The sequence below is a fragment of the Ptychodera flava genome, chromosome 22 (assembly GCF_041260155.1).
Source record: "Ptychodera flava strain L36383 chromosome 22, AS_Pfla_20210202, whole genome shotgun sequence".
In the NCBI taxonomy this organism is placed as follows: Eukaryota; Metazoa; Hemichordata; class Enteropneusta; family Ptychoderidae; genus Ptychodera; species Ptychodera flava.
Window position 1 is genome coordinate 4,751,176 of NC_091949.1, and position 24,206 is coordinate 4,775,381.

Genomic DNA, 24,206 nt, shown 5'->3' on the forward strand with positions numbered 1-24,206 from the left:
CAGCATCTTCATCTACCTTTATGTTTTTCCAGTTTACGAGAGGAAATTCCATCAATAACGACGATTTCATATCGTATTTTGGGGAAATGGCATTATTTCATCAAACCGTTTAAGACAAGATACCATGTGCCGACAGCTCCGAGTGTCAAAAAGTGTCAAAATCTCCGGGCCAGTTTTGAAATAGTGCTATTGTTTTAAATAAATGTAAAATTATCAAATACACAAAAGAAAATACGCAACCATTATACTATTATTTTTTTCTTTCATACTAGTAATGTAGTCGTGATAGCTTGGCCCATGGACTAACGATATCCGCGACCAAAAACTTAATGGTATTACCGCTGATTGCTGATTCGGGGCCTAATAGGTGGCATACACAGTTGATGTCGTACTTCATACTTAATCGGCATAGATAATTCCAGAACGACAAAAATATCTCTTGTAAAATATTGTATGCAAATTTCGTCATTATTTACTAACAAGCTACTACACAAATTGTAGGTGTAAAACAACCAGTGTAACATTGACAATTGGAAATTATCAGTTAAGATACATACTTCAGCAACATCCTATAGACCTCTTATAGACTACTACTCTTATGTTTTTAATTATTGAGGTCCCCACGATCACAAAAACGGGCTGATAAGTATCACGTGACTGGCTGTCGAGTAGTGTACTAGTACCAAAGTCACGTGAGATCTCACGACGAGAGGAAAATATAGTCTTTTTTGCTAAGAAATCTGTAAATAGCACCACAGATCATGTTGTCTATGACAGTTATACAATTTAATAGAACAACAGTCGGGAAAATAGGTACATGTTCAAATAACGAGATACGCCATATCTCTTTACGGTGTTAATTTACGTATACGTGCGTTAGGTGCCTGCTATTAGTGATTTTGACTTGAAATGCGACTAAATAACCCAGCGTTCTACAATCTGTACTTCTCCGCGTTTCCACGTGCAGTGTAAGGAGTATACATAATTATTGACAATAATGCGATAATTTCAGCATTTTGAGCGCCGCTTCTCTCCGATAGTTGATTTCTTGGTTGAATTCCTTCATTGCACGGTCGAATAAAAAAGTGTCTCGTCATCCTCGTAGCTCCTTTCTCTGGTGACGGGACTAGTGTCGTCAAGCTCACAAGGGTAGTCATTTTCAAGCCAACGTTGGGTATATATGCCTTTTCCCTTTTCTTTGGTGCGGTATCTGGTGGTAAAACAGAAACCAAGGGATTTGTGTCGTGGAAATATAAGGAACGATGCTAATAGCTTGATTTCTTCAAAGTTTTCCTGCTTGCAGCAGAACCGAATTAAAGTCAGTAATTAATCAAACCATTTGCTTTTCTAAATTCGCGAAAATATTTTGAAGAACTCCCGCTTGCGACATTTTGTGAACAGTTTTCTTTATATGGGCCAGAGAGAAGAATTAAAATGTTCCTTGGAATCGCCGAATATACTTTTGCTTAATTTGAATTTATTTTTGAAAAAGTGCCAATGTTAGACCTAACCTTTATTGCATTTGTGTTATTACTTTCAGAGCATTTTTATGCATAATTCACATGCTGTATTTATTTTGGGAGTATGTGGAAAAGCTACGAATTTACTTTCAGAATGCCTTTATGATTGAACAATCAAGACCCCAGGTCATCAGTACCACTTGGAAGATTTTGCCAGTTCGTAAAAACAAAATCCATCTTAGGAACAATAAATCTACTTTTCCCCCGGCCTTGATGTCAAATCATTGTTTCACAACCACCTACAAGATATATTCGCCCACCATTGCATATTTGCATTTTTCGATACAATGATGAACCATTATAACACGCCATCAACGTTTTCAGTCGAAGGCATTGTCATTTGTCAACTGGGGCCTTGTGCTTTATCATTAAAACTCGACATATATGACTTTTTAAACCAATAAATGAGTCAAAAGCACGGTAGCTGCTATAGATTTAGGTGGCATGCAAGAATACACAGCATAATATCATTTGGCATGTGCAAAGGTCCTTTGACAATATTCTCAAGGCTGATAAATTGATTGAGTATATACTCATACTTGCAAACCCCCTGCACAGATACACGGATACAACAATGCATACTATGCACAGATAATACCGTCTTATCTGTGGACTGAGGAACATGCTAAGTTCAGGTACAGTGAACATCCAGACATAGTAATTTCAAGAAAGCAAACTAGTTGGTGTGTTGACAAATGTTGTTATGACTCTCACATGGTAATCTGGGATATGACATGTGCTGTTCCATCCACAGTCAGCATTCCGTCTCTCGAATTTGCATAAGCAGAGTAGCCTTTAACTAAAGAGGGAAGGTACTTTACATAGATCATTAAGTAATGACTAATCCTTCTAGATTGTTCCCTTCATCTCGAGTACTCCATCAAGCGACTAACATAAGCAGTACTCACTATGTACAACTACACACAGACACCACATTGATTGTATCAAGATGGCATATTCAACTCTGCAAAAATTGCGCACAAAATACAATCTTGCTATTAAATTTTGCCTCAAAATGAAGAAACTGGGTCATCTATACCATTTCAAACACATCTCAGATGATCATGTTCTTAGGAGATGATTTGTATCAAAATGGCAAAAATTGCCAGAAAAATACAATTTACAACGCCATGCACGTTTGCAGTCTGAGGCACTTGGTTCTCAAGAAATTTGAGTGGCCACACACCCTCACACATACATACATACATACATACATACATACATACATACATACATACATACGTACGTACGTACGTACGTACGTACGTACGTACATAAAACAGACAGACGGCAAACATATTCATGAATTTCCTTGCCCATGGTCCTGGGCAAACGGGTTCTCAGACATGCATTTTCGCAAATAATTGGTATTTTCCTTAATTTGATGACATCATAAATATAATAAAGGGCGACGCTGATTAATTGAGTGGGGCGAGAAGAAAGCCTCGTCTCGCCCGTTACTTTTTTGGCTTTCATTTCTTCCTTGCCTATTAACAAATCTTATTGGTAGGCACACGCCTTTTATTTCTTCAATACAATTCCCTTTTCTAAATGAATTCGTCTCACTTATGTGAAACTTGAAGTTTCAGGGAAAGTATTGGATAAATATTTATCGGTCAATATTCCAAAATTACAAAATTGTTATACTCACCGTTTCTGGCACAAAACTATAATCGTAACCGTTAAAATTACATTAATAATCACCGACAATACCAAGAACACCGATAAAATGTAAACGAGGTTATCATTTTCATCTGTCGAAAGAAAATTAAAGTAAAGGTATTAAAATATCTCTCTGACTAACGATTAAACGATTAACACTAATAAGATCGCGTCAAATTCGAATTTGCATATTAGGACCACTTGCATCAAGAGGTAATGGTCGTTCTACGAAATGATTTAGGTTGAGTTCTGCCTTTTTCAGTTTGTCCGTATACACAACTTGGTAATGCAAAAATTGATACAGTTGTTTTGTTATGTTTTTCTGCTTTAGGACTAAATACACTATGAACATAAATTAGTCAGATGAAATAGCCCTGGTCTGCGGATACGTTGGCGCCCCTTTGGGTCGCCACTTTACACTTTAAGAATACATTTCAGTAGGAAGCGCTAACAGATATAAAGATAGTATGTGACTCGAAACCAGCCGACATAATTTTGCTCAAACTTTCCAGAAGAAATTTTAATTATTTTTCTTTCGAAATTGTGAATAACGATCATGAGGTCATCGTACGAATTTCTAGACCAGAGAAACATATTTACTGAAATTTACTCGCATTTGAAATTCAAAATAGCTACTATTCCTATACGAACTCTGGTGGAAAAAAAATATTATGTTTTCGCTTTTCACAAACACGGTGCACACTCCAACTGAGACCACGCATGAAGTAAAATAATATTATCGGGAATTTTGAGACTTTAAACATCTGTCTTAGCGATGCATTGTAAATAAGGTTTACCGTTAGTAATAGAAAAGGTTACAAGGCCTCACTGTTTCAGTTCTGAATCAATTTTCATGAATCTACAAACTGACCTACAGGAGTTAGTGTAGAACTCGAGCTTTCTTCAGATGGCTTCATGTCTTCAGTTGCTGATGTAAAAGTAAAAACGTAACGATACAAACGACAGAAGGAGACCGTAAAAGCGAATGATGAGCATCAGATTATATTGTATTTCTGCTGTAGGTCTACATACACTCTTAACATATATAAGCCAGATAAAATCCCCTCTGTAAAATAAGTTTAGATGTTAGTGGATGCATTGGCGCCCTTTTGAGTCGCCAGTGCACGATTTAAGAATACATTTCAGTAGGAAGCACTAAGTCATATTAAGATAGCATATGTCTCGAAATTGACAGACTTTTCAAACTTTTTAGCCCCAAAACTTTCAGATTTCGGTTTCGAATTGTAAATATGGTCAGGGCGTCATCGTAATTTTGGTACCTGAAAAACGAATTTCCTTAAATGAACGCGCATTTGAAATTTAAAATAGCCACTATTCCTATAGAAATTCTAGTTGAACATTATGTTTTCGCTTTTCACAAAGAAGTGAAGATTCCACTCATTCCAACAGTGAGACCACGCGATAACATTCTTTGGAAATTTGAGGTTTCAAATATCTGTACGACAGGCGCATTGTATATGATGCAAAATAAGGTTTACCGTTAGTAAAAGAAAAGGTCACTAGGCCTCACTTTTTTAGTTCAATTTTCATGACTATAGAAACTGACCTACAAGAGTTTGTATCGAACTCGAGCGTTCTTCAGATGGCTTCATGTCTTCAGTCGCTGATGTAAAAGTAAAACGTAACGATAAAAACTTTAGAATAAGACCGTAAAAGCGAACAATGAGCATGACATACGGTTTTAATAAGATGATGTCATACAACTTGGTATTCTTGATTAAGGTAGTATGTGTCTCGAAATTGACAGACCTTAGGTTTTGCTCAAACTTTCTAGGGAAAAACCTTTAATATTTCTCTTTAGATTTCATGAATAATGATCAGTAGCTCATCGTAATTTGGATACAAGAGAAACACATTTCCCATAATGTACTCACAATTGACAGTCAAAATAGCCTACTATTCCTATATGAACTCTAGTAGAAGAATTATGTTTTCCTTTTTTGACAAAGACAGTGAAGACTTCACTCATTCCAAAAGTGAGTCAACGTAAACAGTGAAGTAAGATAAATGGGAAATATGAGATTTCAAACATCTGTCTAAGAGGCGTATTCTACTAGATGCAAAATAAGGTTTACTGGTGTAATAGAAAATGTTACAATCCCTCACTTTTTCAGTTCAATTCTCATTAATCTATACACTGACCTACAGGAGTTTGTGTAGAACTCGAGCTTTCTTCAGATGGCTTCATGTCTTCAGTTGCTGATGTAAAAGTAAAAACGTAACGATAAAAACGTTGTAAAGAGACCGTTAAAGCGAATGATGAGCATTAGATTTCGTATTAATAAGACGTTGAAATTAACTTTAGTATTCTTGTGTTTTTAAATTATCATTTAAAAATATTTCCCTCTTCAATTTGCTTCCCTCAACAATATACCGTAACCGTTAAGATTACATTAAAATTAAAAGCGCCGAGCTCCCTCCGCGGGAGAGGCGCGACCCGCTCCGTCCACAGTGTCAGGCGGGGAGTCTGACTGGGGCGGTACATCTGTCAAACGGTAACGTAGGTGTCCTTAGGCGAGCTTGGCGGGGAATATTAATAAACTACTATCATACTAACAACTCCGATAAAATGTAAACAGAGTTGTCAGTTCTTTCGGAGGAAAACCCCAGAAAAAGTACTAACCAATGATTACAGGATTACCACGAATGACATGGCGTCAAATTCGAGTTTGCGTGTTAGGACCACTTGCATCAAGATGCAATGATGGTTTCGAACCGGAGATAACACAATTGTCCAGGAAATAACCTAGGTTGAGTTCTACTATGTTCAGTGTGTCGTTATCTATGCAGAATTTGATGCAGTTGTATTATTTTGTATTTCTGCTATAGGTCTAAATACACTCTCAACATATATTAGCCAGAAAAAAACCCCCTCTGCAAAATAAGTTTAAATGTTAGTGGATGCGTTGGCGCCGTTTTGAGTCGCCACTTTACATTTCAAGAATACATTTCCTTATGTAGCACTAACTCACATTAAGATAGTATGTGTCTTGAAATTGACAGACTTAAGGTTCTGCTCAAACTTTCCAGCAAAAAAACTTTCATATTTCCGTTTCGAAATCGTAAATATGATCAAGGCGTCATCGTAATTTTGGTACCTGAAAAACGAATTTCCTTAAATAAACGCGCATTTGAAATTCAAAATAGCCACCATTCCTATACAAACTCTAGTTGAACATTATGTTTTCGCTTTTTAGAAAGAAAGTGAAGATTCCACTCATTCCAAACATGAGTCCACGCGATAACATTATTGTGAAATTTGAGGTTTCAAATATCTGTCCGACAGGCGCATTGTATATGATGCAAAGTAAGGATTACTGTTAGTAATAGAAAATGTTACAAGGCCTCACTTTTTTAATTCAATTTTCATAACTTTACAAACTGACCTACAACAGTTTGTGTCGAACTCGAGCTTTCTTCAGATGGCTTGATGTCTTCAGTCGCTGATGTAAAAGTAAAAACGTAACGATAAAAACGTTATAAGGAGACCGTAAAAGCGAATGATGTGCATTATATTTGATATTAATAAGACATTCATATAAACATAAGTATTCTTGGTGTTTCTTAAATTATTATTTTAAAAAATTTCCCTCTTCAATTTACTTCCCTCAAAAATATATCGTCACCTTTAAGATAACATTAATAATCACCAATACTACTATATTACTAGCAACTCCGATAAATTGTAAACAGAGTTGTCATTTTTTTCTGAAGAAAACCCGAGAAAAAGTATTAGGCAATGATTATAGGATTAACACTAATGACATGGCGTCAAATTCGAGATTGCGTGTTAGGACCACTTGCATCAAGATGCAATGATGTTTTTGAACCGGAGATTACTCGATTGTCAACGAAATATTTTAGGTTGAGTTCTACCATGTTCAGTTTGTCGTTGTATATGAAAAATTTGATGCAGTTGTATTATTTTGTATTTCTGCTATTGGTCTATGTACACTCTTAACACATATTAGCCAGATAAAATCCCCTCTGCAAAATAAGTTTAGATGTTAGTGGATGCGTTGGCGCCCTTTTGAGTCGCAACTTTACATTTCAAGAATACATTTCCTTATGTAGCACTAACTCACATTAAGATAGTATGTGTCTCGAAATTGACAGACTTAAAGTTCTGCTCAAACTTTCCAGCAAAAAAACTTTCATATTTCCGTTTCGAATTCGTAAATATGATCAAGGCGTCATCGTAATTTTGGTATCTGAAAAACGAATTTCCTTAAATAAACGCGCATTTGAAATTCAAAATAGCCACCATTCCTATACAAACTCTAGTTGAAAATTATGTTCTCGCTGTTCAGAAAGAAAGTGAAGATTCCACTCATTCCAAACATGAGTCCACGCGATAACATTCTTTGGAAATTTGAGGTTTCAAATATCTGTCCGACAGGCGCATTGTATATGATGCAAAGTAAGGATTACTGTTAGTAATAGAAAATGTTACAAGGCCTCACTTTTTTAGTTCAATTTTCATAACTCTACAAACTGACCTACAACAGTTTGTGTCGAACTCGAGCTTTCTTCAGATGGCTTCATGTCTTCAGTCGCTGATGTAAAAGTAAAACGTAACGATAAAAACGTTAAAAGGAGACCGTAAAAGCGAAAGATGAGCATGATATACGGTTTTAATAAGACGTTGTCATACAACTTGTTATTGCTCAAACTTTCTAGGAAAAAACTTTTAATATTTGTCTTTAGAGTTCATGAATAATGCTCAGTAGCTCATCGTAATTTGGATACAAGAGAAACACATTTCCCATAATGTACTCACAATTGACAGTAAAAATAGCCTACTATTCCTATATGTACTGTAGTGGAAGAATTATGTTTTCCTTTTTTGACAAAGACAGTGAAGACTTCACTCCTTCCGAAAGTGAGTCAACGTAAGCAGTAACGTAAGATAAATGGGAAATATGAGATTTCAAACATCTGTCTAAGAGGTGTATTCTACTAGATGCAAAATAAGGTTTAACGTTGTAATGGAAAATGTTACAATGCTTTACTTTTTCAGTTCAATTCTCATTATTCTACACACTGACCTACAGGAGTTTTTGTCGAAATCGAACTTCCTTCAGATGGCTTCATGTCTTCAGTCGCTGATGTAAAAGTAAAAACGTAACGATAAAAACGTTATAAGGAGACCGTAAAAGTGACTGATGAGCATTAGATTTGATATTAATAAGACATTTACATAAACATAAGTATTCTTGGTGTTTCTTAAATTATTATTTTAAAAAATTTCCCTCTTCAATTTACTTCCCTCAAAAATATATCGTCACCTTTAAGATAACATTAATAATCACCAATACTACTATATTACTAGCAACTCCGATAAATTGTTAACAGAGTTGTCATTTTTTTCTGAAGAAAACCCGAGAAAAAGTATTAGGCAATGATTATAGGATTAACACTTTATGTCATGGCGTCAAATTCAAATTTGCGTGTTAGGACCACTTGCATCAAGATACAATGATGTTTTTGAACCGGAGATTACACGATTGTCAACGAAATAATTTAGGTTGAATTCTACCATGTTCAGTTTGTCGTTGTATATGAAAAATTTGATGCAGTTGTATTATTTTGTATTTCTGCTATTGGTCTATGTACACTCTTAACATATATTAGCCAGATAAAATCCCCTCTGTAAAATAAGTTTAAATGTTAGTGGATGCGTTGGCGCCGTTTTGAGTCGCCACTTTACATTTTAAGAATACATTTCCTTACGAAGCACTAACTCACATTAAGATAGTATGTGTCTCGAAATTGACAGACTGAAAGTTTTGCTCAAACTTTCCAGCCAAAAAAAACTTTCAAATTTCGGTTTCGAATTCGTAAATATGGTCAGGGGGTAACCTGAAAAACAAATTTCCTTAAATAAACGCTCATTTGAAATTCAAAATAGCCACTCATATAGAAATTCTAGTTGAAAATTATGTTTTCGCTTTACACAAAAAAAGTGAAGATTCCACTCATTCCAAAAGTGAGATCACGCGATAACTTCAAATATCTGTCCGACAGGCGCATTGTATGTGATGCAAAATAAGGTTTACCGTTTGTAATAGAAAATGTCACAAGGCCTCACTTGTTTAGTTCAATTTTCATGACTATAAATACTGACCTACAAAAGTTTTTATCGAACTAGAGCTTTCTTCAGATGGCTTCATGTCTTCAGTCGCTGATGTAAAAGTAAACGTAACGATAAAAGCGTTAGAAGAAGACCGTAAAAGTGAACAATGAGCATGATATACGGTTTTAATAAGACGTCGTCATACAACTTGGTATTCTTGATTAACGTATAGTACGTGTCTTGAAATTGAGAGACGTTAGGTTTTGCTCAAACTTTCCAGGAAAAAAAACCTTTAATACCTCTCTTTAGATTTCTTGAATAATGATCAGTAGCTCAGTAGGTCATCGTAAATGAGAAACACATTTCTTATAATTAACTTACAATTGACAGTCACAATAGTCTACTATTCCTATATGAACTCTAGTGGAAGAATTATGTTTTCCTTTTTTCACAAAGACAGTGAAGACTTCACTCATTCCAAAAGTGAGTCAACGTAAGCAGAGCGTAAGATAAATGGGAAATATGAGATTTCAAACATCTGTCTGAGAGGTGTATTCTACTTGATGCAAAATAAGGTTTACTGTTGTAATGGAAAATATTACAATCCCTCACTTTTTCAATTCAATTTTCATGACTCTACAAACTGACCTAAAAGAGTTTGTATAGAACTCGAGCTTTCTTCAGATGGCTTCATGTCTTCAGTCGCTGATGTAAAAGTAAAAACGTAACGATAAAAACGTTATAAGGAGACCGTGAAAGCGAATGATGTGCATTAGATTTGGTATTAATAATACGTAAAGATGAATTTTAGTATTCTTGGTGTTTTTTAAATAATCATTTAAAAATATTGCCCTCTTCTTCAATTCACTTCCCTCAACAATATATCGTAACCGTTAAGATTATATTAATAATCACCAATACTGCTATCATACTAACAACTCCGATAAAATGTAAACAGAGTTGTCAGTTCTTTCGGAGGAAAACCCGAGAAAAAGTATTAGCCAATGATTATAGGATTAACACTAATGACATGGCGTCAAATTCGAGTTTGCGTGTTAGGACCACTTGGATCAAGATGCAATGATGGTTTCGAACCGGAGATTACATGATTGTCCACGAAGTGGTTTAGGTTGTGTATTACTATGTTCAGTTTGTCGTTATCTATGTAAAATTTAATGCATTTCTGCTATAGGTCTAAATACACTTTTAACTTACATAAGCCAGATAAAATCCCCTCTGTAAAATTAGTTTAGATGTTAGTGGATGCGTTGGCGCCCTTTTGAGTCGCCAAATTGCATTTTAAGAATACATTTACTAAGGAAGTGCTAACTCACATTAAGATAGTATGTGTCTCGAAATTGACAGACTTAAAGTTTTGCTCAAACTTTCCAGCCGAAAAACTTTCGTATTTCGGTATCGAATTCGTAAATATGGTCAGGGCGGTCATCGTAATTTTAGTACCTGAAAACAAATTTCCTTAAATGAACGTGCACTTTAAATTCAAAATAGCCACTTTTCCTATAGAAATTCTAGTTGAACATTATGTTTTCGCGTTTCACAAAGACAGTGAAGATTCCACTCATTCCAAACATGAGTCCACGCGATAACATTGTGAAATTTGAGGTTTCAAATATCTGTCCGACAGGTGCATTGTATATGATGCAAAATAAGGTTTACCGTTAGTAATAGAATATGTTACAAGGCCTCACTTTTTTAGTTCAATTTTCATAACTTTACAAACTGACCTACAACAGTTTGTGTCGAACTCAAGCTTTCTTCAGATGGCTTCATGTCTTCAGTTGCTGATGTAAAAGTAAAACGTAACGATAAAAACGTTAGAAGGAGACCGTAAAAGCGAAAGATGAGCATGATATACGGTTTTAATAAGACGTTGTCATACAACTTGTTATTGCTCAAACTTTCTAGGAAAAAACCTTTAATATTTCTCTTTAGATTTCATGAATACAAGAGAAACACATTTCCCATAATGTACTCACAATTGACAGTCGCAATAGTCTACTATTCCTATATGAACTCTAGTGGAAGAATTATGTTTTCCTTTTTTCACAAAGACAGTGAAGACTTCACTCATTCCGAAAGTGAGTCAACGTAAGCAGTGAAGTAAGATAAATGGGAAAAATGAGATTTCAAACATCTGTCTGAGAGGTGTATTCTACGTGATGCAAAATAAGGTTTACCGTTGTAATAGAAAATGTTACAATGCCTGACTTTTTTAATTCTATTTCATGACTCTACAAACTGACCTACAGGAGTTTGCGTCGAAGTCGAGCTTTCTTCAGATGGCTCCATGTCTTCAGTCGCTGATGTAAAAGTAAAGTAACAATTAAAACGTTATAAGGGGACCGTAAAAGTGACTGATGAGCATTAGATTTGGTGTACATAAGACGATGACATAAACTTTGGTATTCTTGGTGTTTTTTAAATCATCATTTAAAAATATTGCCCTCATCAATTTACTTCCTCTCAAAAATATATCGTAACCATTACATTTATAATCACCAATACAACTATCATACCAACAACTCCGATAAAATGTAAACAGAGTTGTCAGTTCTTTCGGAAGAAAACCCGAGAAAAAGTATTAGCCAATGACTATAGGATTAACACTTTATGTCATGGCGTCAAATTCGAGTTTGTGTGTTAGGACCACTTGCACCAAGATGCAATGATGGTTTCGAACCGGAGATTACATGATTGTCCACGAAATGATTTAGGTTGTGTTCTACTATGTTCAGTTTGTCGTTATCTATGTAAAATTACTATGTTCAGTTTGTCGTTATCTATGTAAAATTTAATGCATTTCTGCTATAGGTCAATACACTTTTAACATATATAAGCCTAATAAACGATAAAATCCCCTCTGTAAAATAAGTTTAGATGTTAGTGGATGCGTTGGCGCCTTTTTGAGTCGCCACTTTATAATTTCCTTAGGAAGTACTAACTCACATTAAGATAATATGTGTCTCGAAATTGACAGACTTAAAGTTTTGCTCAAACTTTCCTGCCGAAAAACTTTCGTATTTCGGTATCGAATTCGTAAATATGGTCAGGGCGGTCATCGTAATTTTAGTACCTGGAAAACAAATTTCCTTAAATGAACGCGCATTTGAAATTCAAAATAGCCACTTTTCCTATACAAACTCTAGCTGAAAATTATGTTTTCGCGTTTCACAAGGACAGTGAAGATTCCACTCATTCCAAAAGTGAGTCCACGCTTTAACATTATTGGTAAATTTGAGGTTTCAAATATCTGTCCGACAGGCGCATTGTATATGATGCAAAATAAGGTTTACCGTTAGTAACAGAAAAGGTTACAAGGCCTCACTATTTTAGTTCAATTTTCATGACTCTACAAACTGACCTACAAGAGTTTGTGTTGAACTTGAGCTTTCTGCAGATGGCTTCATGTCTTCAGTCGCTGTTGTAAAAGTAATAACGTAACGACAAGAACGTTAGAAGGAGACTGTAAAAGCGAACAATGAGCATGATATACGGTTTTAATAAGACGTTGCAATACAACTTGGTATTCTTGATTAAGGTAGTATGTGTCTCGAAATTGACAGACCTTAGGTTTTTCTCAAACTTTCTAGGAAAAAAACTTTAATATACCTCTTTAGATTTCATGAATAATGATTAGTAGCTCAGTAGTTCATCGTAATTTTGATACAAGACAAACACATTTCCTATAATGTACTCATAATAGACAGTCAATTAGCCTACTATTCCTATATGAACTCGAGTGGAAGATTTTTTTTCCTTTTTCACAAAGACAGTGAAGACTTCACTCATTCCGAAAGTGAGTCAACGTAAGCAGTAACGTAAGATAAATGGGAAATATGAGATTTCAAACATCTGTCTAAGAGGTGTATTCTACTTGATGCAAAATAAGGTTTAATGTTGTAATGGAAAATGTTACAATCCCTCACTTTTTCAGTTCAATTCTCATTAATCTACACACTGACCTACAGGAGTTTGTGTCGAAATCGAACTTCCTTCAGATGGCTTCATGTCTTCAGTCGCTGATGTAAAAGTAAAAAGGTAACGATAAAAACGTTATAAGGAGACCGTAAAAGCGACTGATGAGTATGGCATACAATATTAATAAGACCTTGTTATAAACCTTAACGTTCTTGATTTTTTCCAATTATTTGAAATATTTCCCTCTTCATTTTACCTCCTTCATAAATATTACAAACCGTATTCAAGACAAGAGAATGGAAAGCTGTTCAAACGACATCAATTTAAAACATTTGTCACTTTAGCATTTGACAAATATATTTGTGCATCAACTGCATTTCCGCAATGTTTTTAATAAAGGATGCCAGGTGCCAAGCATTTGATTTGTAAGCATAATGCATAATATGTTTGGGGGTCACATGTTGACATATAGCTGGTAATGTACCTAAGTTCCTCACTGCATAAGGGAAATCTACAAGTCTGCTATAATTATAATAGGGATGAAGCTGAGAAACTGTAGTCAGTACAGAAAGTGTTTTGTTAAAACGTTACTAGTGCTGAGAATTAGCTTAATCAATCAATCAAATCAAGTATATTACATCTGTTGACTTCTTTGGGAGCAATGCCAGGATAATTGTTACTTACTGAGTCTTGGAATAGGCATTCCCTTCACCTCTACGAAAACATTTGTCATATTTGCCATGAGAGTAATAAAACATTAATTGATCATTGAATGCTACACCGGCAATATTGTCAAACTTGTATTAACATTCAACTGAATTACTTGAACAGTATGAAGTACAAATCATCAGTCAAGTGTAATATTGCATTGCTATCTATGTTGTACTACCCGAGTTGCCTACTATTTGTACTACGCTTTCATTTATTTTTCTGTGTATCATATTTTATACACAAGGCATAGTGGTTTTGCATTTTGTATTTCAACATACATTATGAGAGACGAATTCGATGGAATAAGAAAAAATTCTTTTTCAGAGAATGAAAGTTATCAAAGTATATCAATGTTTACTGTTGTTCCTGCTTTGAAATTCATACTGACTTAAGTGATAATATGGTCCCTTTCCTTACCGAGGTATATAGCCTTTATCCATTGCCATTACCGTCACGACATAACTGTCTATGACATTGGCATCCAATTGATCCAAGTTATAACTGGCAAATAATTCTCCAGTGATTTGGTCTATCGTGAATATATCCAATCCGTTATCAGTTGCGAACCATAGACTATACTCGATTTCTGCATTTTGTCCACTGTCTAAATCATAAGCTTCGATCTAAAGAAAATATAAAGAACATTCAGTCTCCTTCTTTATATCAATAACGTCATAGAGTGCACAAAGTTAATCAGCTAAAGCTGATTTATAAACTCAACAACAGGGCCGTAGCCCATGGGGAATAGCTGCCCCCTCCACCTGGAATATTCCACACTAAGAATAAAACTTTTTGTAAATAACCCAAATCTTAGCTCAGCTAAGCCCTGCCCCCTTGGCAATTTGGTCACGCGGTCGCCCTGAACGACTTATTTTAAGAAATAAAATGACATGTTGAAACAAAAAAACAATAAGGATATACAAATTATTTCCCATTAAAGTCCGTATTCTAGAGTGTAATTATAAATATTCTGAAATAAAAAGCAATTATACATTTAACTTTTGGTATTTTGAATCGCAATTTTAGCAATTTCATCTTAATGTGTTAAAAACAGAATTGATAAATTTGGAGTAAAAATATGTTTACGTTTGTTTGTATGGTCCAGTGTATAATTAAATTTTCTAATCTTGCCTTTATCAAGAGCGTTTCTTCTTCAATATCGTCGTCAACTGAAGTTGTGTATGGGTCATTGATGAACACAGGCGAGTTGTCATTGATATCAGTGATCGCAACTATCACAATGGACTTGTCGCTCTGTAAGCGTTCCAATGTCATGGTCTCTACCGCGAAGACCTATCAAGGCAATTTAAAATCACGTTTACGATCGTCTATTTAATTTAATTTACGTTCAAGTTTTAGATGACTAGCATTAAGATTATTAATGTTACAGTAGCTCCCTGTCATGTCCTTGTCAATTTATTTTTAAATTCTTGTCACGCTTTTAGATCTCAAAAATTATTTTTGTTATGTATATATTGACGATTGCCAAGCGCATGAAACAGTCTGTAGAGTAATCACGACAGGTTCCACGTCTAGCAATACCTATGCCCTGCGGAAACGCATCGAGCACTATACATTGCCTGAATTGACACCAAGCCACTGATATATATATATATATATATATATATATATATATATATATATATATATATATATATATATATATATATATATATATATATATATATATATATATAAAACAGATTACTTCAAGTACAAAGTAATGAAATCTATTACTTAAGTTTCATGCATCTTGCAATCCTCAGATAGAGTGAAAGGATTACTAGCTCGACACTCTTACATATATGATTGGGACGAACCATTCTATTTGTAGGTAGTGTTAAAATTCGATAAATAATATTTGTTTTGGTGGCGACATTTGAAACCAACTCAGAGCGTTTGTTTAACAGTGTAGATATGTCAGCATTGATAATGTGCAGCTTTTCTGATATACAAAGATTACATCGCTTGTTCATGTTAGAGTAGCTCAATGCTTTATCAATGATTGACAATGAAATGTCAAAGTCTTGTCCCTTATTTCTTAAGTTCCATACATATTTTGATAACTCGGTGTCGTTTTTGTATCTCTCGTTGTGGAACGACTTCATGTGATTAGTGTAGCGCGTCTTGAAGGTGTTATCAGTGAGGCCGATATAAACCCTCTCTCCGTTGTCCTCCGTTGATACGTTGGCCTTATACACCACGCCTTTGACTTGACAGTTACCCTTCAGGGACATGCCGACTTAACCCTGCAATTGCAATCAGCTGGTTGGTCCTTACGCTGTTCTCCGGAGATTACCCTCTTACTGTGCGATTTGATTATACTTGCCATATTCCTCATACTGCTATAACTCACTTTAATTGCGGCCTTGTTGAAGATCTTGTGGAGTTTGGACCCTTTTGGAAAGTGTTTATCGACAAGTTGGAGAATCTCTTGCCGATATTAGTTTCCACATTCCTACAGAAAGAGGGTTTCACCACGTGATGTTACGTTTTCTGTTAATGGTTCTCCTTGTTGATTTGTTGGTCTTGGTGAATTCAATTTGTTCGGTGTAGCCGCTTCATGAGGGAAAATGCCAAGAGGTTTTGACCGGTTAAGAAGGGCTTGACTACGCAGTTTCTGCGTAGTGAAGCTTCATTGCGTATTCATGGTGACCCTGGCCAGCTGTCAATAACTTTGGGGGCTTTTGTCTTTTGGCCTGCTTTGCATATGCGTCGTTGGACACGACCTGCCAATCACCCAGGTAGTCAATTAAACTATTAATTGACTGTTTACCGACCCAATTAACACTATCCAGCAGTATCAGTCATATTTTAATCGCGTGGCCCGGGTGGGCACAACGTAGGAACGCGTGTACGTTTCACTTGTGGTGTTGTTTGTACCATCGTGCGTTTGAAGTCCTTGTTTCACCTACAGCATTACCTTCAAGGTGACAAGCTTACTATATATAGTATACTATTACATGTAATGTTCAGTATCATTGCACCGAGTTCTGCCCACGGTGAAAACCACCTGTTTGCCTACTAATTACTGCCCGTCGCTGCCCGTCCTGAATGTAGCCCATCTATAGCTACAGCACAGTCCCTCTAGAGGGACTGTGGCTACAGTAATCACATAAATCATTTATCAGTTTTGATATATACTCCTAAATTGTAAGTTTGATCAAAATCTAGACCACATTCAAGGGCTATGCAGACTGTCCATGTACGCACACACAGTTACAAGAAGGCGGCAAACACCTACTCACCAAGCACATCGAATCGGCGAAAAGAAGCATAAAAAAGCTAGGCTCATCGCCAAAACAAACGCGCCAAGCGCTAACAAAAACCCATACCAAGCGGCCCTTTTCAACCAAAAAATACGATAAATGACATAGAACATACAAACACTTAAAAGAAATAACAAATATCGTACACATAACAAACAACTGAAACACAACATTAAATACAAAATAAACAATCACAGTAACGTAACAGAAAACATGGCCGTGGAAATAAATCAGGTATTTCCAAAGAAAAGCCGACAACAACATGAAAGTCAACAACAACCTATCATCGCTCAAACTATGAAACTCCGAAAAATAGTACTAGGCAAAAGCCTTAAAATTCATTCGGACACCAACAAAACCAAACAGAATAAAACCACCTCAGGATTTCAACAAATAAAGTCGTATAATGTGACTACGCTACATCGTGAGACACAAACAATCGCAACACCAATTCAAAGAAAAGTCAAATTGGACTCCACGAACAACAAAAAAACAAAACTTGAAAGCTATCTGAAGCTTCTAAACTCGCACTTCTAGAGATACCCTTTCAAACAAGGAACAAAACATGTCGCGTGCCAAAAGAATCGCGATAAACCAGCTTGCAAACAATGGACAAATTTTGGGAAAATAACCCTTCGACAAGGGTCGGTTTTTCGTTATTGTCAACACAAACGATTACGTACTCGAATGCGAAAGGCAATTACGTAACACTCAGTATTATACACAACAAGCCAGAACAAACAGTAAACAAAGTAAACGAACTATTAATTAAAATGTACGAGAACAAACACATACTTGTAAGTATCTTGATCCAATAAACATAAAATCCGTACCCCGCAGTGGTACTTATTGCCTAAAAATTCACAAACCTCCGCAAAAATCTAAAAGACACACCAGTCAAAACAAAATTTACCGAAGTAAAGAAATGTAGAACAAACAAACCGAACCACCAAACGGACTCACAACGTGACCAAAATTAATATACTTGCCTCGTTAATCGGAAAGCAAGACCACTAAAATGCATTAAAATAATTTTCACAAACACAAACTAAGGAAAGAATCTACACTGCGACTGATGAGAAACCACACTCGGGTTTCGAAACGCAAGCGTCAAAGGGCGACTCTATCAACTTTTGTAACAACATAGGTCCGGCTGCGTCTCGCCATAAGCTTTCCCCACACAAACAAAACATTACCGTACACACTGATCCAAACTTCTCTACAAATATCCAAAGCGAAACAAACATTTCATTAACACAAACAATCGGATAAGAATGTAGGAACACATTTTCGAAACGAATCAAACACAAACTCGACACAAAAACATTTAGGATATTTAGGTGGGGAGCCTGTTTCACATTTTTTACATCTCGCTATACTGTCTATGATTCTAAAAATAAAGTATCTGCCACTTTTTCTGTATACGCGATTTGGCAAAACTCATCTCTTCAATCGAAAGTCGGGCGATTTCATGGTTCTTTGGGGCACTTAAGTGTACGTCGAGCTTAAGGAATGTAGTTACATTCGCGATGTTTTATTCGAAAATTATTTATTTCTTCAAGGGCAAATGCACATAATTTATGCTGTTGGAAATACTGGCCGCTCATAAACAAGACAATAAACTCAATATATGTGCATCTTTACTTTTATTGTCAAAGTACCACCGACACCCACAAAAAACCAAATGGTTCAGTCCAGGTATTTGCAACTCTGCCATCCGACTGGTCACAAGGAAATCAACCATAGGTGTCTTTTGGCACGCGTATACGCCAGTCACCTAGGCGACGGTAATCTGCACCACTTATCACCATCGGAAGGTACTCCTCCCCATATACCACTGGCGATCCCACCCTCAAGGCATTGCGTCATTCGACCAAGCATTGTTATTGTAATTTCCTGCATAAAATTAACAGCGAGGTCAACCGGTCAAAATGTCTTGGCATTTTCTGGCATTGTGCCTTTAGCGCTGTATTGTATCGCCCTTTATATTTATCAAAGATGCCCTTATCACTAGATATTGTTGAGATGCGTTTGCTTATTGCGTCAGGTATGTGATTAATAATGGTTGGCGGGTGATTAGACTATGGCAAGTAATATATATATATATATATATATATATATATATATATATTATATATATATATATTATATCTCCAAAGGCGAGAAGTTGTGCGGCTCCGCGAAAAACACGAGTATACGATGACGTCAAACAGAGAAAAATACCATGGGATTATATATTTATCACATGAACAGCCTTCTTATTTTTCTTTTGACGTGATGGATCAAAATTATCGTAACAAATTGCATGAATTTCGTCGCGATTTGTGTTTTACTTACGCGGATTACTTTCATTTAAAGAGTAAAGCGGTCCGTCACCAATGAGATACTTTCATTCATAAATCCCATCAAGCTGAAATTTGCTACATCCAAAGGTATTTCAACCAATCAAACGTACAGATTCGGTCACGTGAACGTGTCAATCATTGTCTCGCGCTGTACCGATGCCAAGGCAAGTCGGCCATCGGTGGACATAACTTTCATCGTGCTAGCGACGGATAGCCATAGTATTCAGAGCTATTTAGAATATTTACAAATAGATTTATGAAGTAAATGCCACACAAGTTTACGACCGCGGCGAGCGCGAAAGATTCCGTTCGATGACACACAGAGTCTACCTCATTGCATGTTTATGCCAACAACGCTGCCGTCATGCGTCACCGGTCTCTGCCATGCCGGTGTCAACTCGTAATCCCGATCTCGGTCGTCAATGTTTTCGTCGTAAGGACTTCGATGTTTGCAGTGACATATATCTCACCCGTAGATACATCCTAATTTTACTTGACGGAAACTCTGTTTTGAGTGTTGTCAGAGTCAACTTTCTAAGTACATCGGAATCCACAGCGCTGCGCTGCATACCGCGAAGACATCAGTTGTTGAGCTGTAGGTACCGGTATACTGGTACCTACAGCTCAACAACTGATGTCTTCGCTACAGCCTTTATAGTATACGCCGCTACAGGTTTGATTCCGAGCGAGAATTTACGGAATTTTTTTATGATGAAGGAAATCTATTGTTGTTAGTCGAATGACTTTATGCTTGTGTCTCCTATGTCGCTTTCCCGATGATTATATACTTTACTCATTTATTCAGTTGAACTTCCGTTAAGGTGTAGATTTCAGGTTTATCGCCAACTGGTATCGCCAGGTACGAAGTCCACGACGCGACTCGACTGGCGCTGCAACGTTACTAAGCAAAGCCATTAAAATACCAGATATGAACTGTAAATGCTCACGTGTTTCATTATATATTGCAGTTATGTGTAAATTTGAACCTTTGCTACATGTTTGCAACTTCATTGAAAGTATTATGATCAACATAATGAACATAATTCACCACAGATTAACTCTATAGGGCATTAAGTATTCAAATATGTAATTAGCTGAAAAAAATTAATTTCTTTGACTGCTGTCATTGTATCACCACTTTATATAGCAAGTGTAATTGCCTTTGGTCAAGTCCTCCAAGTTATATATTCCAAACTTTGAAAGCTCATTAGATATGCAAACTATAAAGTAGCTGACATGAAAACTTAAATGCGACTGATGCCGTATGTTGTGGGTTCGAATCCGATTGAAAACTAGCCATATTTTCTCTCCTGGGTTGGTAAAACTGCTGGTGGACAGAATTGTCCCCGAGGTTATCGTTCGCCCAGTTAAAGCGATGAAATTCGTTTCTTCGCTTCGATAAAGTGTGTATGTGCGATGTATGATAGTGAGCATGCGTGCGTGAGTGCTTCACGAACTCTACAACGTGTTGAGCGGTCTCAGTCAGAAAAATGTAACAACTTAGCCGGCTATTGAACCACTCTTTTTTGGGAGTGGAGATTTAGCCGAGTGGTTCTGTCTATGGCCTCTCAGCTAGGCGACTGATGCCGTATGTTGTGGGTTCGAATCCGATTGAAAACTAGCCATATTTTCTATCCTGGGTTGGTAACACTGCTGGTGGACAGAATTGCCCCCGAGGTTATCGTTCGCCCAGTTAAAGCGATGAAATTCGTTTCTTCGCTTCGATAAAGTGTGTATGTGCGATGTATGATAGTGAGCATGCGTGCGTGAGTGCTTCACGAACTCTACAACGTGTTGAGCGGTCTCAGTCAGAAAAATGTAACAACTTAGCCGGCTATTGAACCACTCTTTTTTGGGAGTGGAGATTTAGCCGAGTGGTTCTGTCTGTGGCCCCTCAGCTAGGCGACTGATGCCGTATGTTGTGGGTTCGAATCCGATTGAAAACTAGCCGTATATTGATATAACCTGGTATAATCATCAATGTCCATAGCATGTTATGCCAATTTTGATCAAATAAATCCAAGTATATATCCCTAATTAGGAAAGTTCATTAAATACACAAATTAGGAATTGGCTGAAGTAAAAATGCTTAATGCCTTTCAATAAAGTTAGCCGACATAATAGTATCTTTAATGTACATTGCAAGTTTCATCAATTTTGGTCATGTAAATTCAAATATATACCCCTAATTTCAAAAATTCATTAAATATGCAAATTAGGAGCTGATGAAGTAAAAATTCTTAATGACTTTCAATAATGTCGTATCATAGTATCTTTAATGTACATAGCAAGTTTCGTCAAATTTGGTCTTGTCAATACAGATAAATATCCCTGATTATGAAAGTTCATTAAATATGCAAATACGGAATTGGCTAAACTTCAAATGCTTAATGACTTTCAAAAATGTTCTATCATAGTATCTTTAATGTACATAGCCAGTTTCATCAACTTTGGTCTCGTCAATTCAGATAAATACCCCTAATTAGAAAGTTCATAAAATATGCAAATTAGGAATTGGCTGATGTAAAAATGCTTAGTGACATTTAATAATATTCTATCATAGTATCTTAATGTACAAAGCAAGTTTCATCAATATTGGTCATGTAACTTCAAATATATAGCCTTAATTTCAAAAGGTCATTAAATATTCAAATTGGGATTTGGATGAAGTAAAATGCTTAATGACTTTCAATAACGTTAATTCATAGTATCTTCAATATGCATACCAAGTTTCGTCAATTTTGATCGAGTAAATCCAGATGTATACTCCTATTTAGGAAATTTCATTAAACATGCAATTAGTAATTATCTTTCATGTCATCCCTTAATATCTTTCAAAGCTGATATATCTTGGAGTGATCAACATTTGTGGCGAGTCTCATCAAATTGTGTGGCAGTCGTTGTCAATATATATCAGTTTTTCTAAAATCATTAATTATGCAAATTAGCAAAAAGTAAGCAAGCCACACCCACCAAAAACTAATCAGTTCTTGCCATTTGCAAACTGAATCTATGTACCAGATTTGATTCTGATCTGATGAGCCGTTTTTGAGATATTGAGTACACAGACAGACAGACGGACAGACAGACAGACACACAGACACACAGACAGACTGACAGACAGACATTGAACGGTACCATGCAAGAAAAAAGTTCCGGTTGATGACGTACAACAGGGGTAATTCGGATTTCTTATCCGTCCTGTTCTACGTCACACAGATGGGAATTCGGGCCAGTTCATGTGATAAATATATATATATATATATATATATATATATATATATATATATATATATATATATATATATATATATATATATATATATATATATATATATATATATATATGTCTATGTGTATGTATGTATGTGTGTCTGTCTGTCTGTCTGTCTGTCTGTCTGTCACTTAAACAATACTGTGCAGGATCATGTCCTTGGAGTATGAACAATACAAAAAACACTATACGCGCTAGTATGTATTTCTTGATCGTTAAATTTCTCCAATCGAGTGCGGCATCATGAAAAATCATCATCATACCGATATAATAGTCAGTTACATACCGTTACATTCACCTCTGCAGGTAAAACTTCAAAATCCAACAGCGTTGAATCGTTGACACGTATGAAGGCGATAGCTCTATTTGCAGACACGGATGTTGGTTGATCGATGCTGAAAATCTTAAAGTCGGATTCGATGAAAAAGCTGAACACGGCATTACTTCCCTGAATTAAATATTTGAAAAGAAGATTGAAACTCTCTTACTCGTCTGTCTCAACACAGGTCAGCAACTTTACAAATCCACGGTCATAAACCATCATTAGCGAATACACAGTTCTGTGTTGTACGAGTGGGCAGTGCACACTAATGCAAGTGTATTGCTAAATTCATCCCTGATACCTCTTTACAGTGGTTAACATTCCAATAAAGGGCAATGCTCATCCATTTGATGATCAAAAACATACTTGCATCGATGGTCTCATACTGTTACAAATTTGTGGATATGAGAAAACATTGCGTCAATAGAACAATAAATAATGTACTGAACATGAATAAATACTAAATAATCTACCGTACTTGTATTTGTTATATAGCATTGAACTGTATGGTTGAATTAATAAAAGTTATACAAACTTCGTCTAAGTCTTCGGCCATGACTTCGCAGATAATCGTTCCGTACGGTGCATGTTCGAACACTTGTCCACTGTAAACAGCTTGGCTCATGGTTGGCGCGTTGTCATTGACATCCAACACAGTGACAACCAATGAGGCAAGAGTATCTCTGTACGAGTATATGGGGTAGCCATGACTACTGATCTGCCGCCCTAAAATCAATTGACACGATATGTATTACTGACAGAGTGTATATTATTATAGTACAAGCATAATTTAGGCCTATAGTATTAACCTAATTTGTTTCGATGCTTTGTGAAATACATGCGCAAGGCTTGTCAGTGAAAAAAACCGCTCACGATTCAAGAAAAGACTGAAAGAAAAGACGGTAAATTTTGAAAGATGCCACATTCATATCTCTGGCTATCCCCAACAAGATCCAATCGCTCATTTTCTACGATTTGACTTCGAAATGTATGGGAAAACCCCAGACCGCTCGAGTTAAGGTATTTTGCTCACTTATTATGTCAGTTCTCGGTAAATAGTACTTCAT

General features: G+C 36.1%; 2 protein-coding genes across 2 annotated transcripts; both read right to left on the reverse strand.

The window, feature by feature from the left end:
* Window positions 1-626: 626 nt before the first annotated feature.
* On the reverse strand, window positions 627-13,952 carry LOC139122501 (uncharacterized). The gene is made up of 11 exons (XM_070687911.1): window positions 13,903-13,952; window positions 13,263-13,319; window positions 12,662-12,718; window positions 11,544-11,600; window positions 7,703-7,759; window positions 6,590-6,646; window positions 5,346-5,402; window positions 4,750-4,806; window positions 4,054-4,110; window positions 3,172-3,274; window positions 627-1,210 (listed from the first exon to the last, which is right to left on the reverse strand). The coding sequence occupies exons 1-11, from the start codon at window positions 13,949-13,951 to the stop codon at window positions 1,063-1,065; spliced, it is 756 nt and encodes a 251-aa protein (XP_070544012.1). The 5' UTR covers window position 13,952; the 3' UTR covers window positions 627-1,062.
* A 390-nt stretch (window positions 13,953-14,342) lies between these two features.
* LOC139123322 (protocadherin gamma-A1-like) lies at window positions 14,343-24,206 on the reverse strand. Its single transcript, XM_070689477.1, has 5 exons — window positions 24,173-24,206; window positions 23,675-23,865; window positions 23,104-23,265; window positions 15,061-15,222; window positions 14,343-14,552 (listed from the first exon to the last, which is right to left on the reverse strand). The coding sequence occupies exons 1-5, from the start codon at window positions 24,204-24,206 to the stop codon at window positions 14,343-14,345; spliced, it is 759 nt and encodes a 252-aa protein (XP_070545578.1).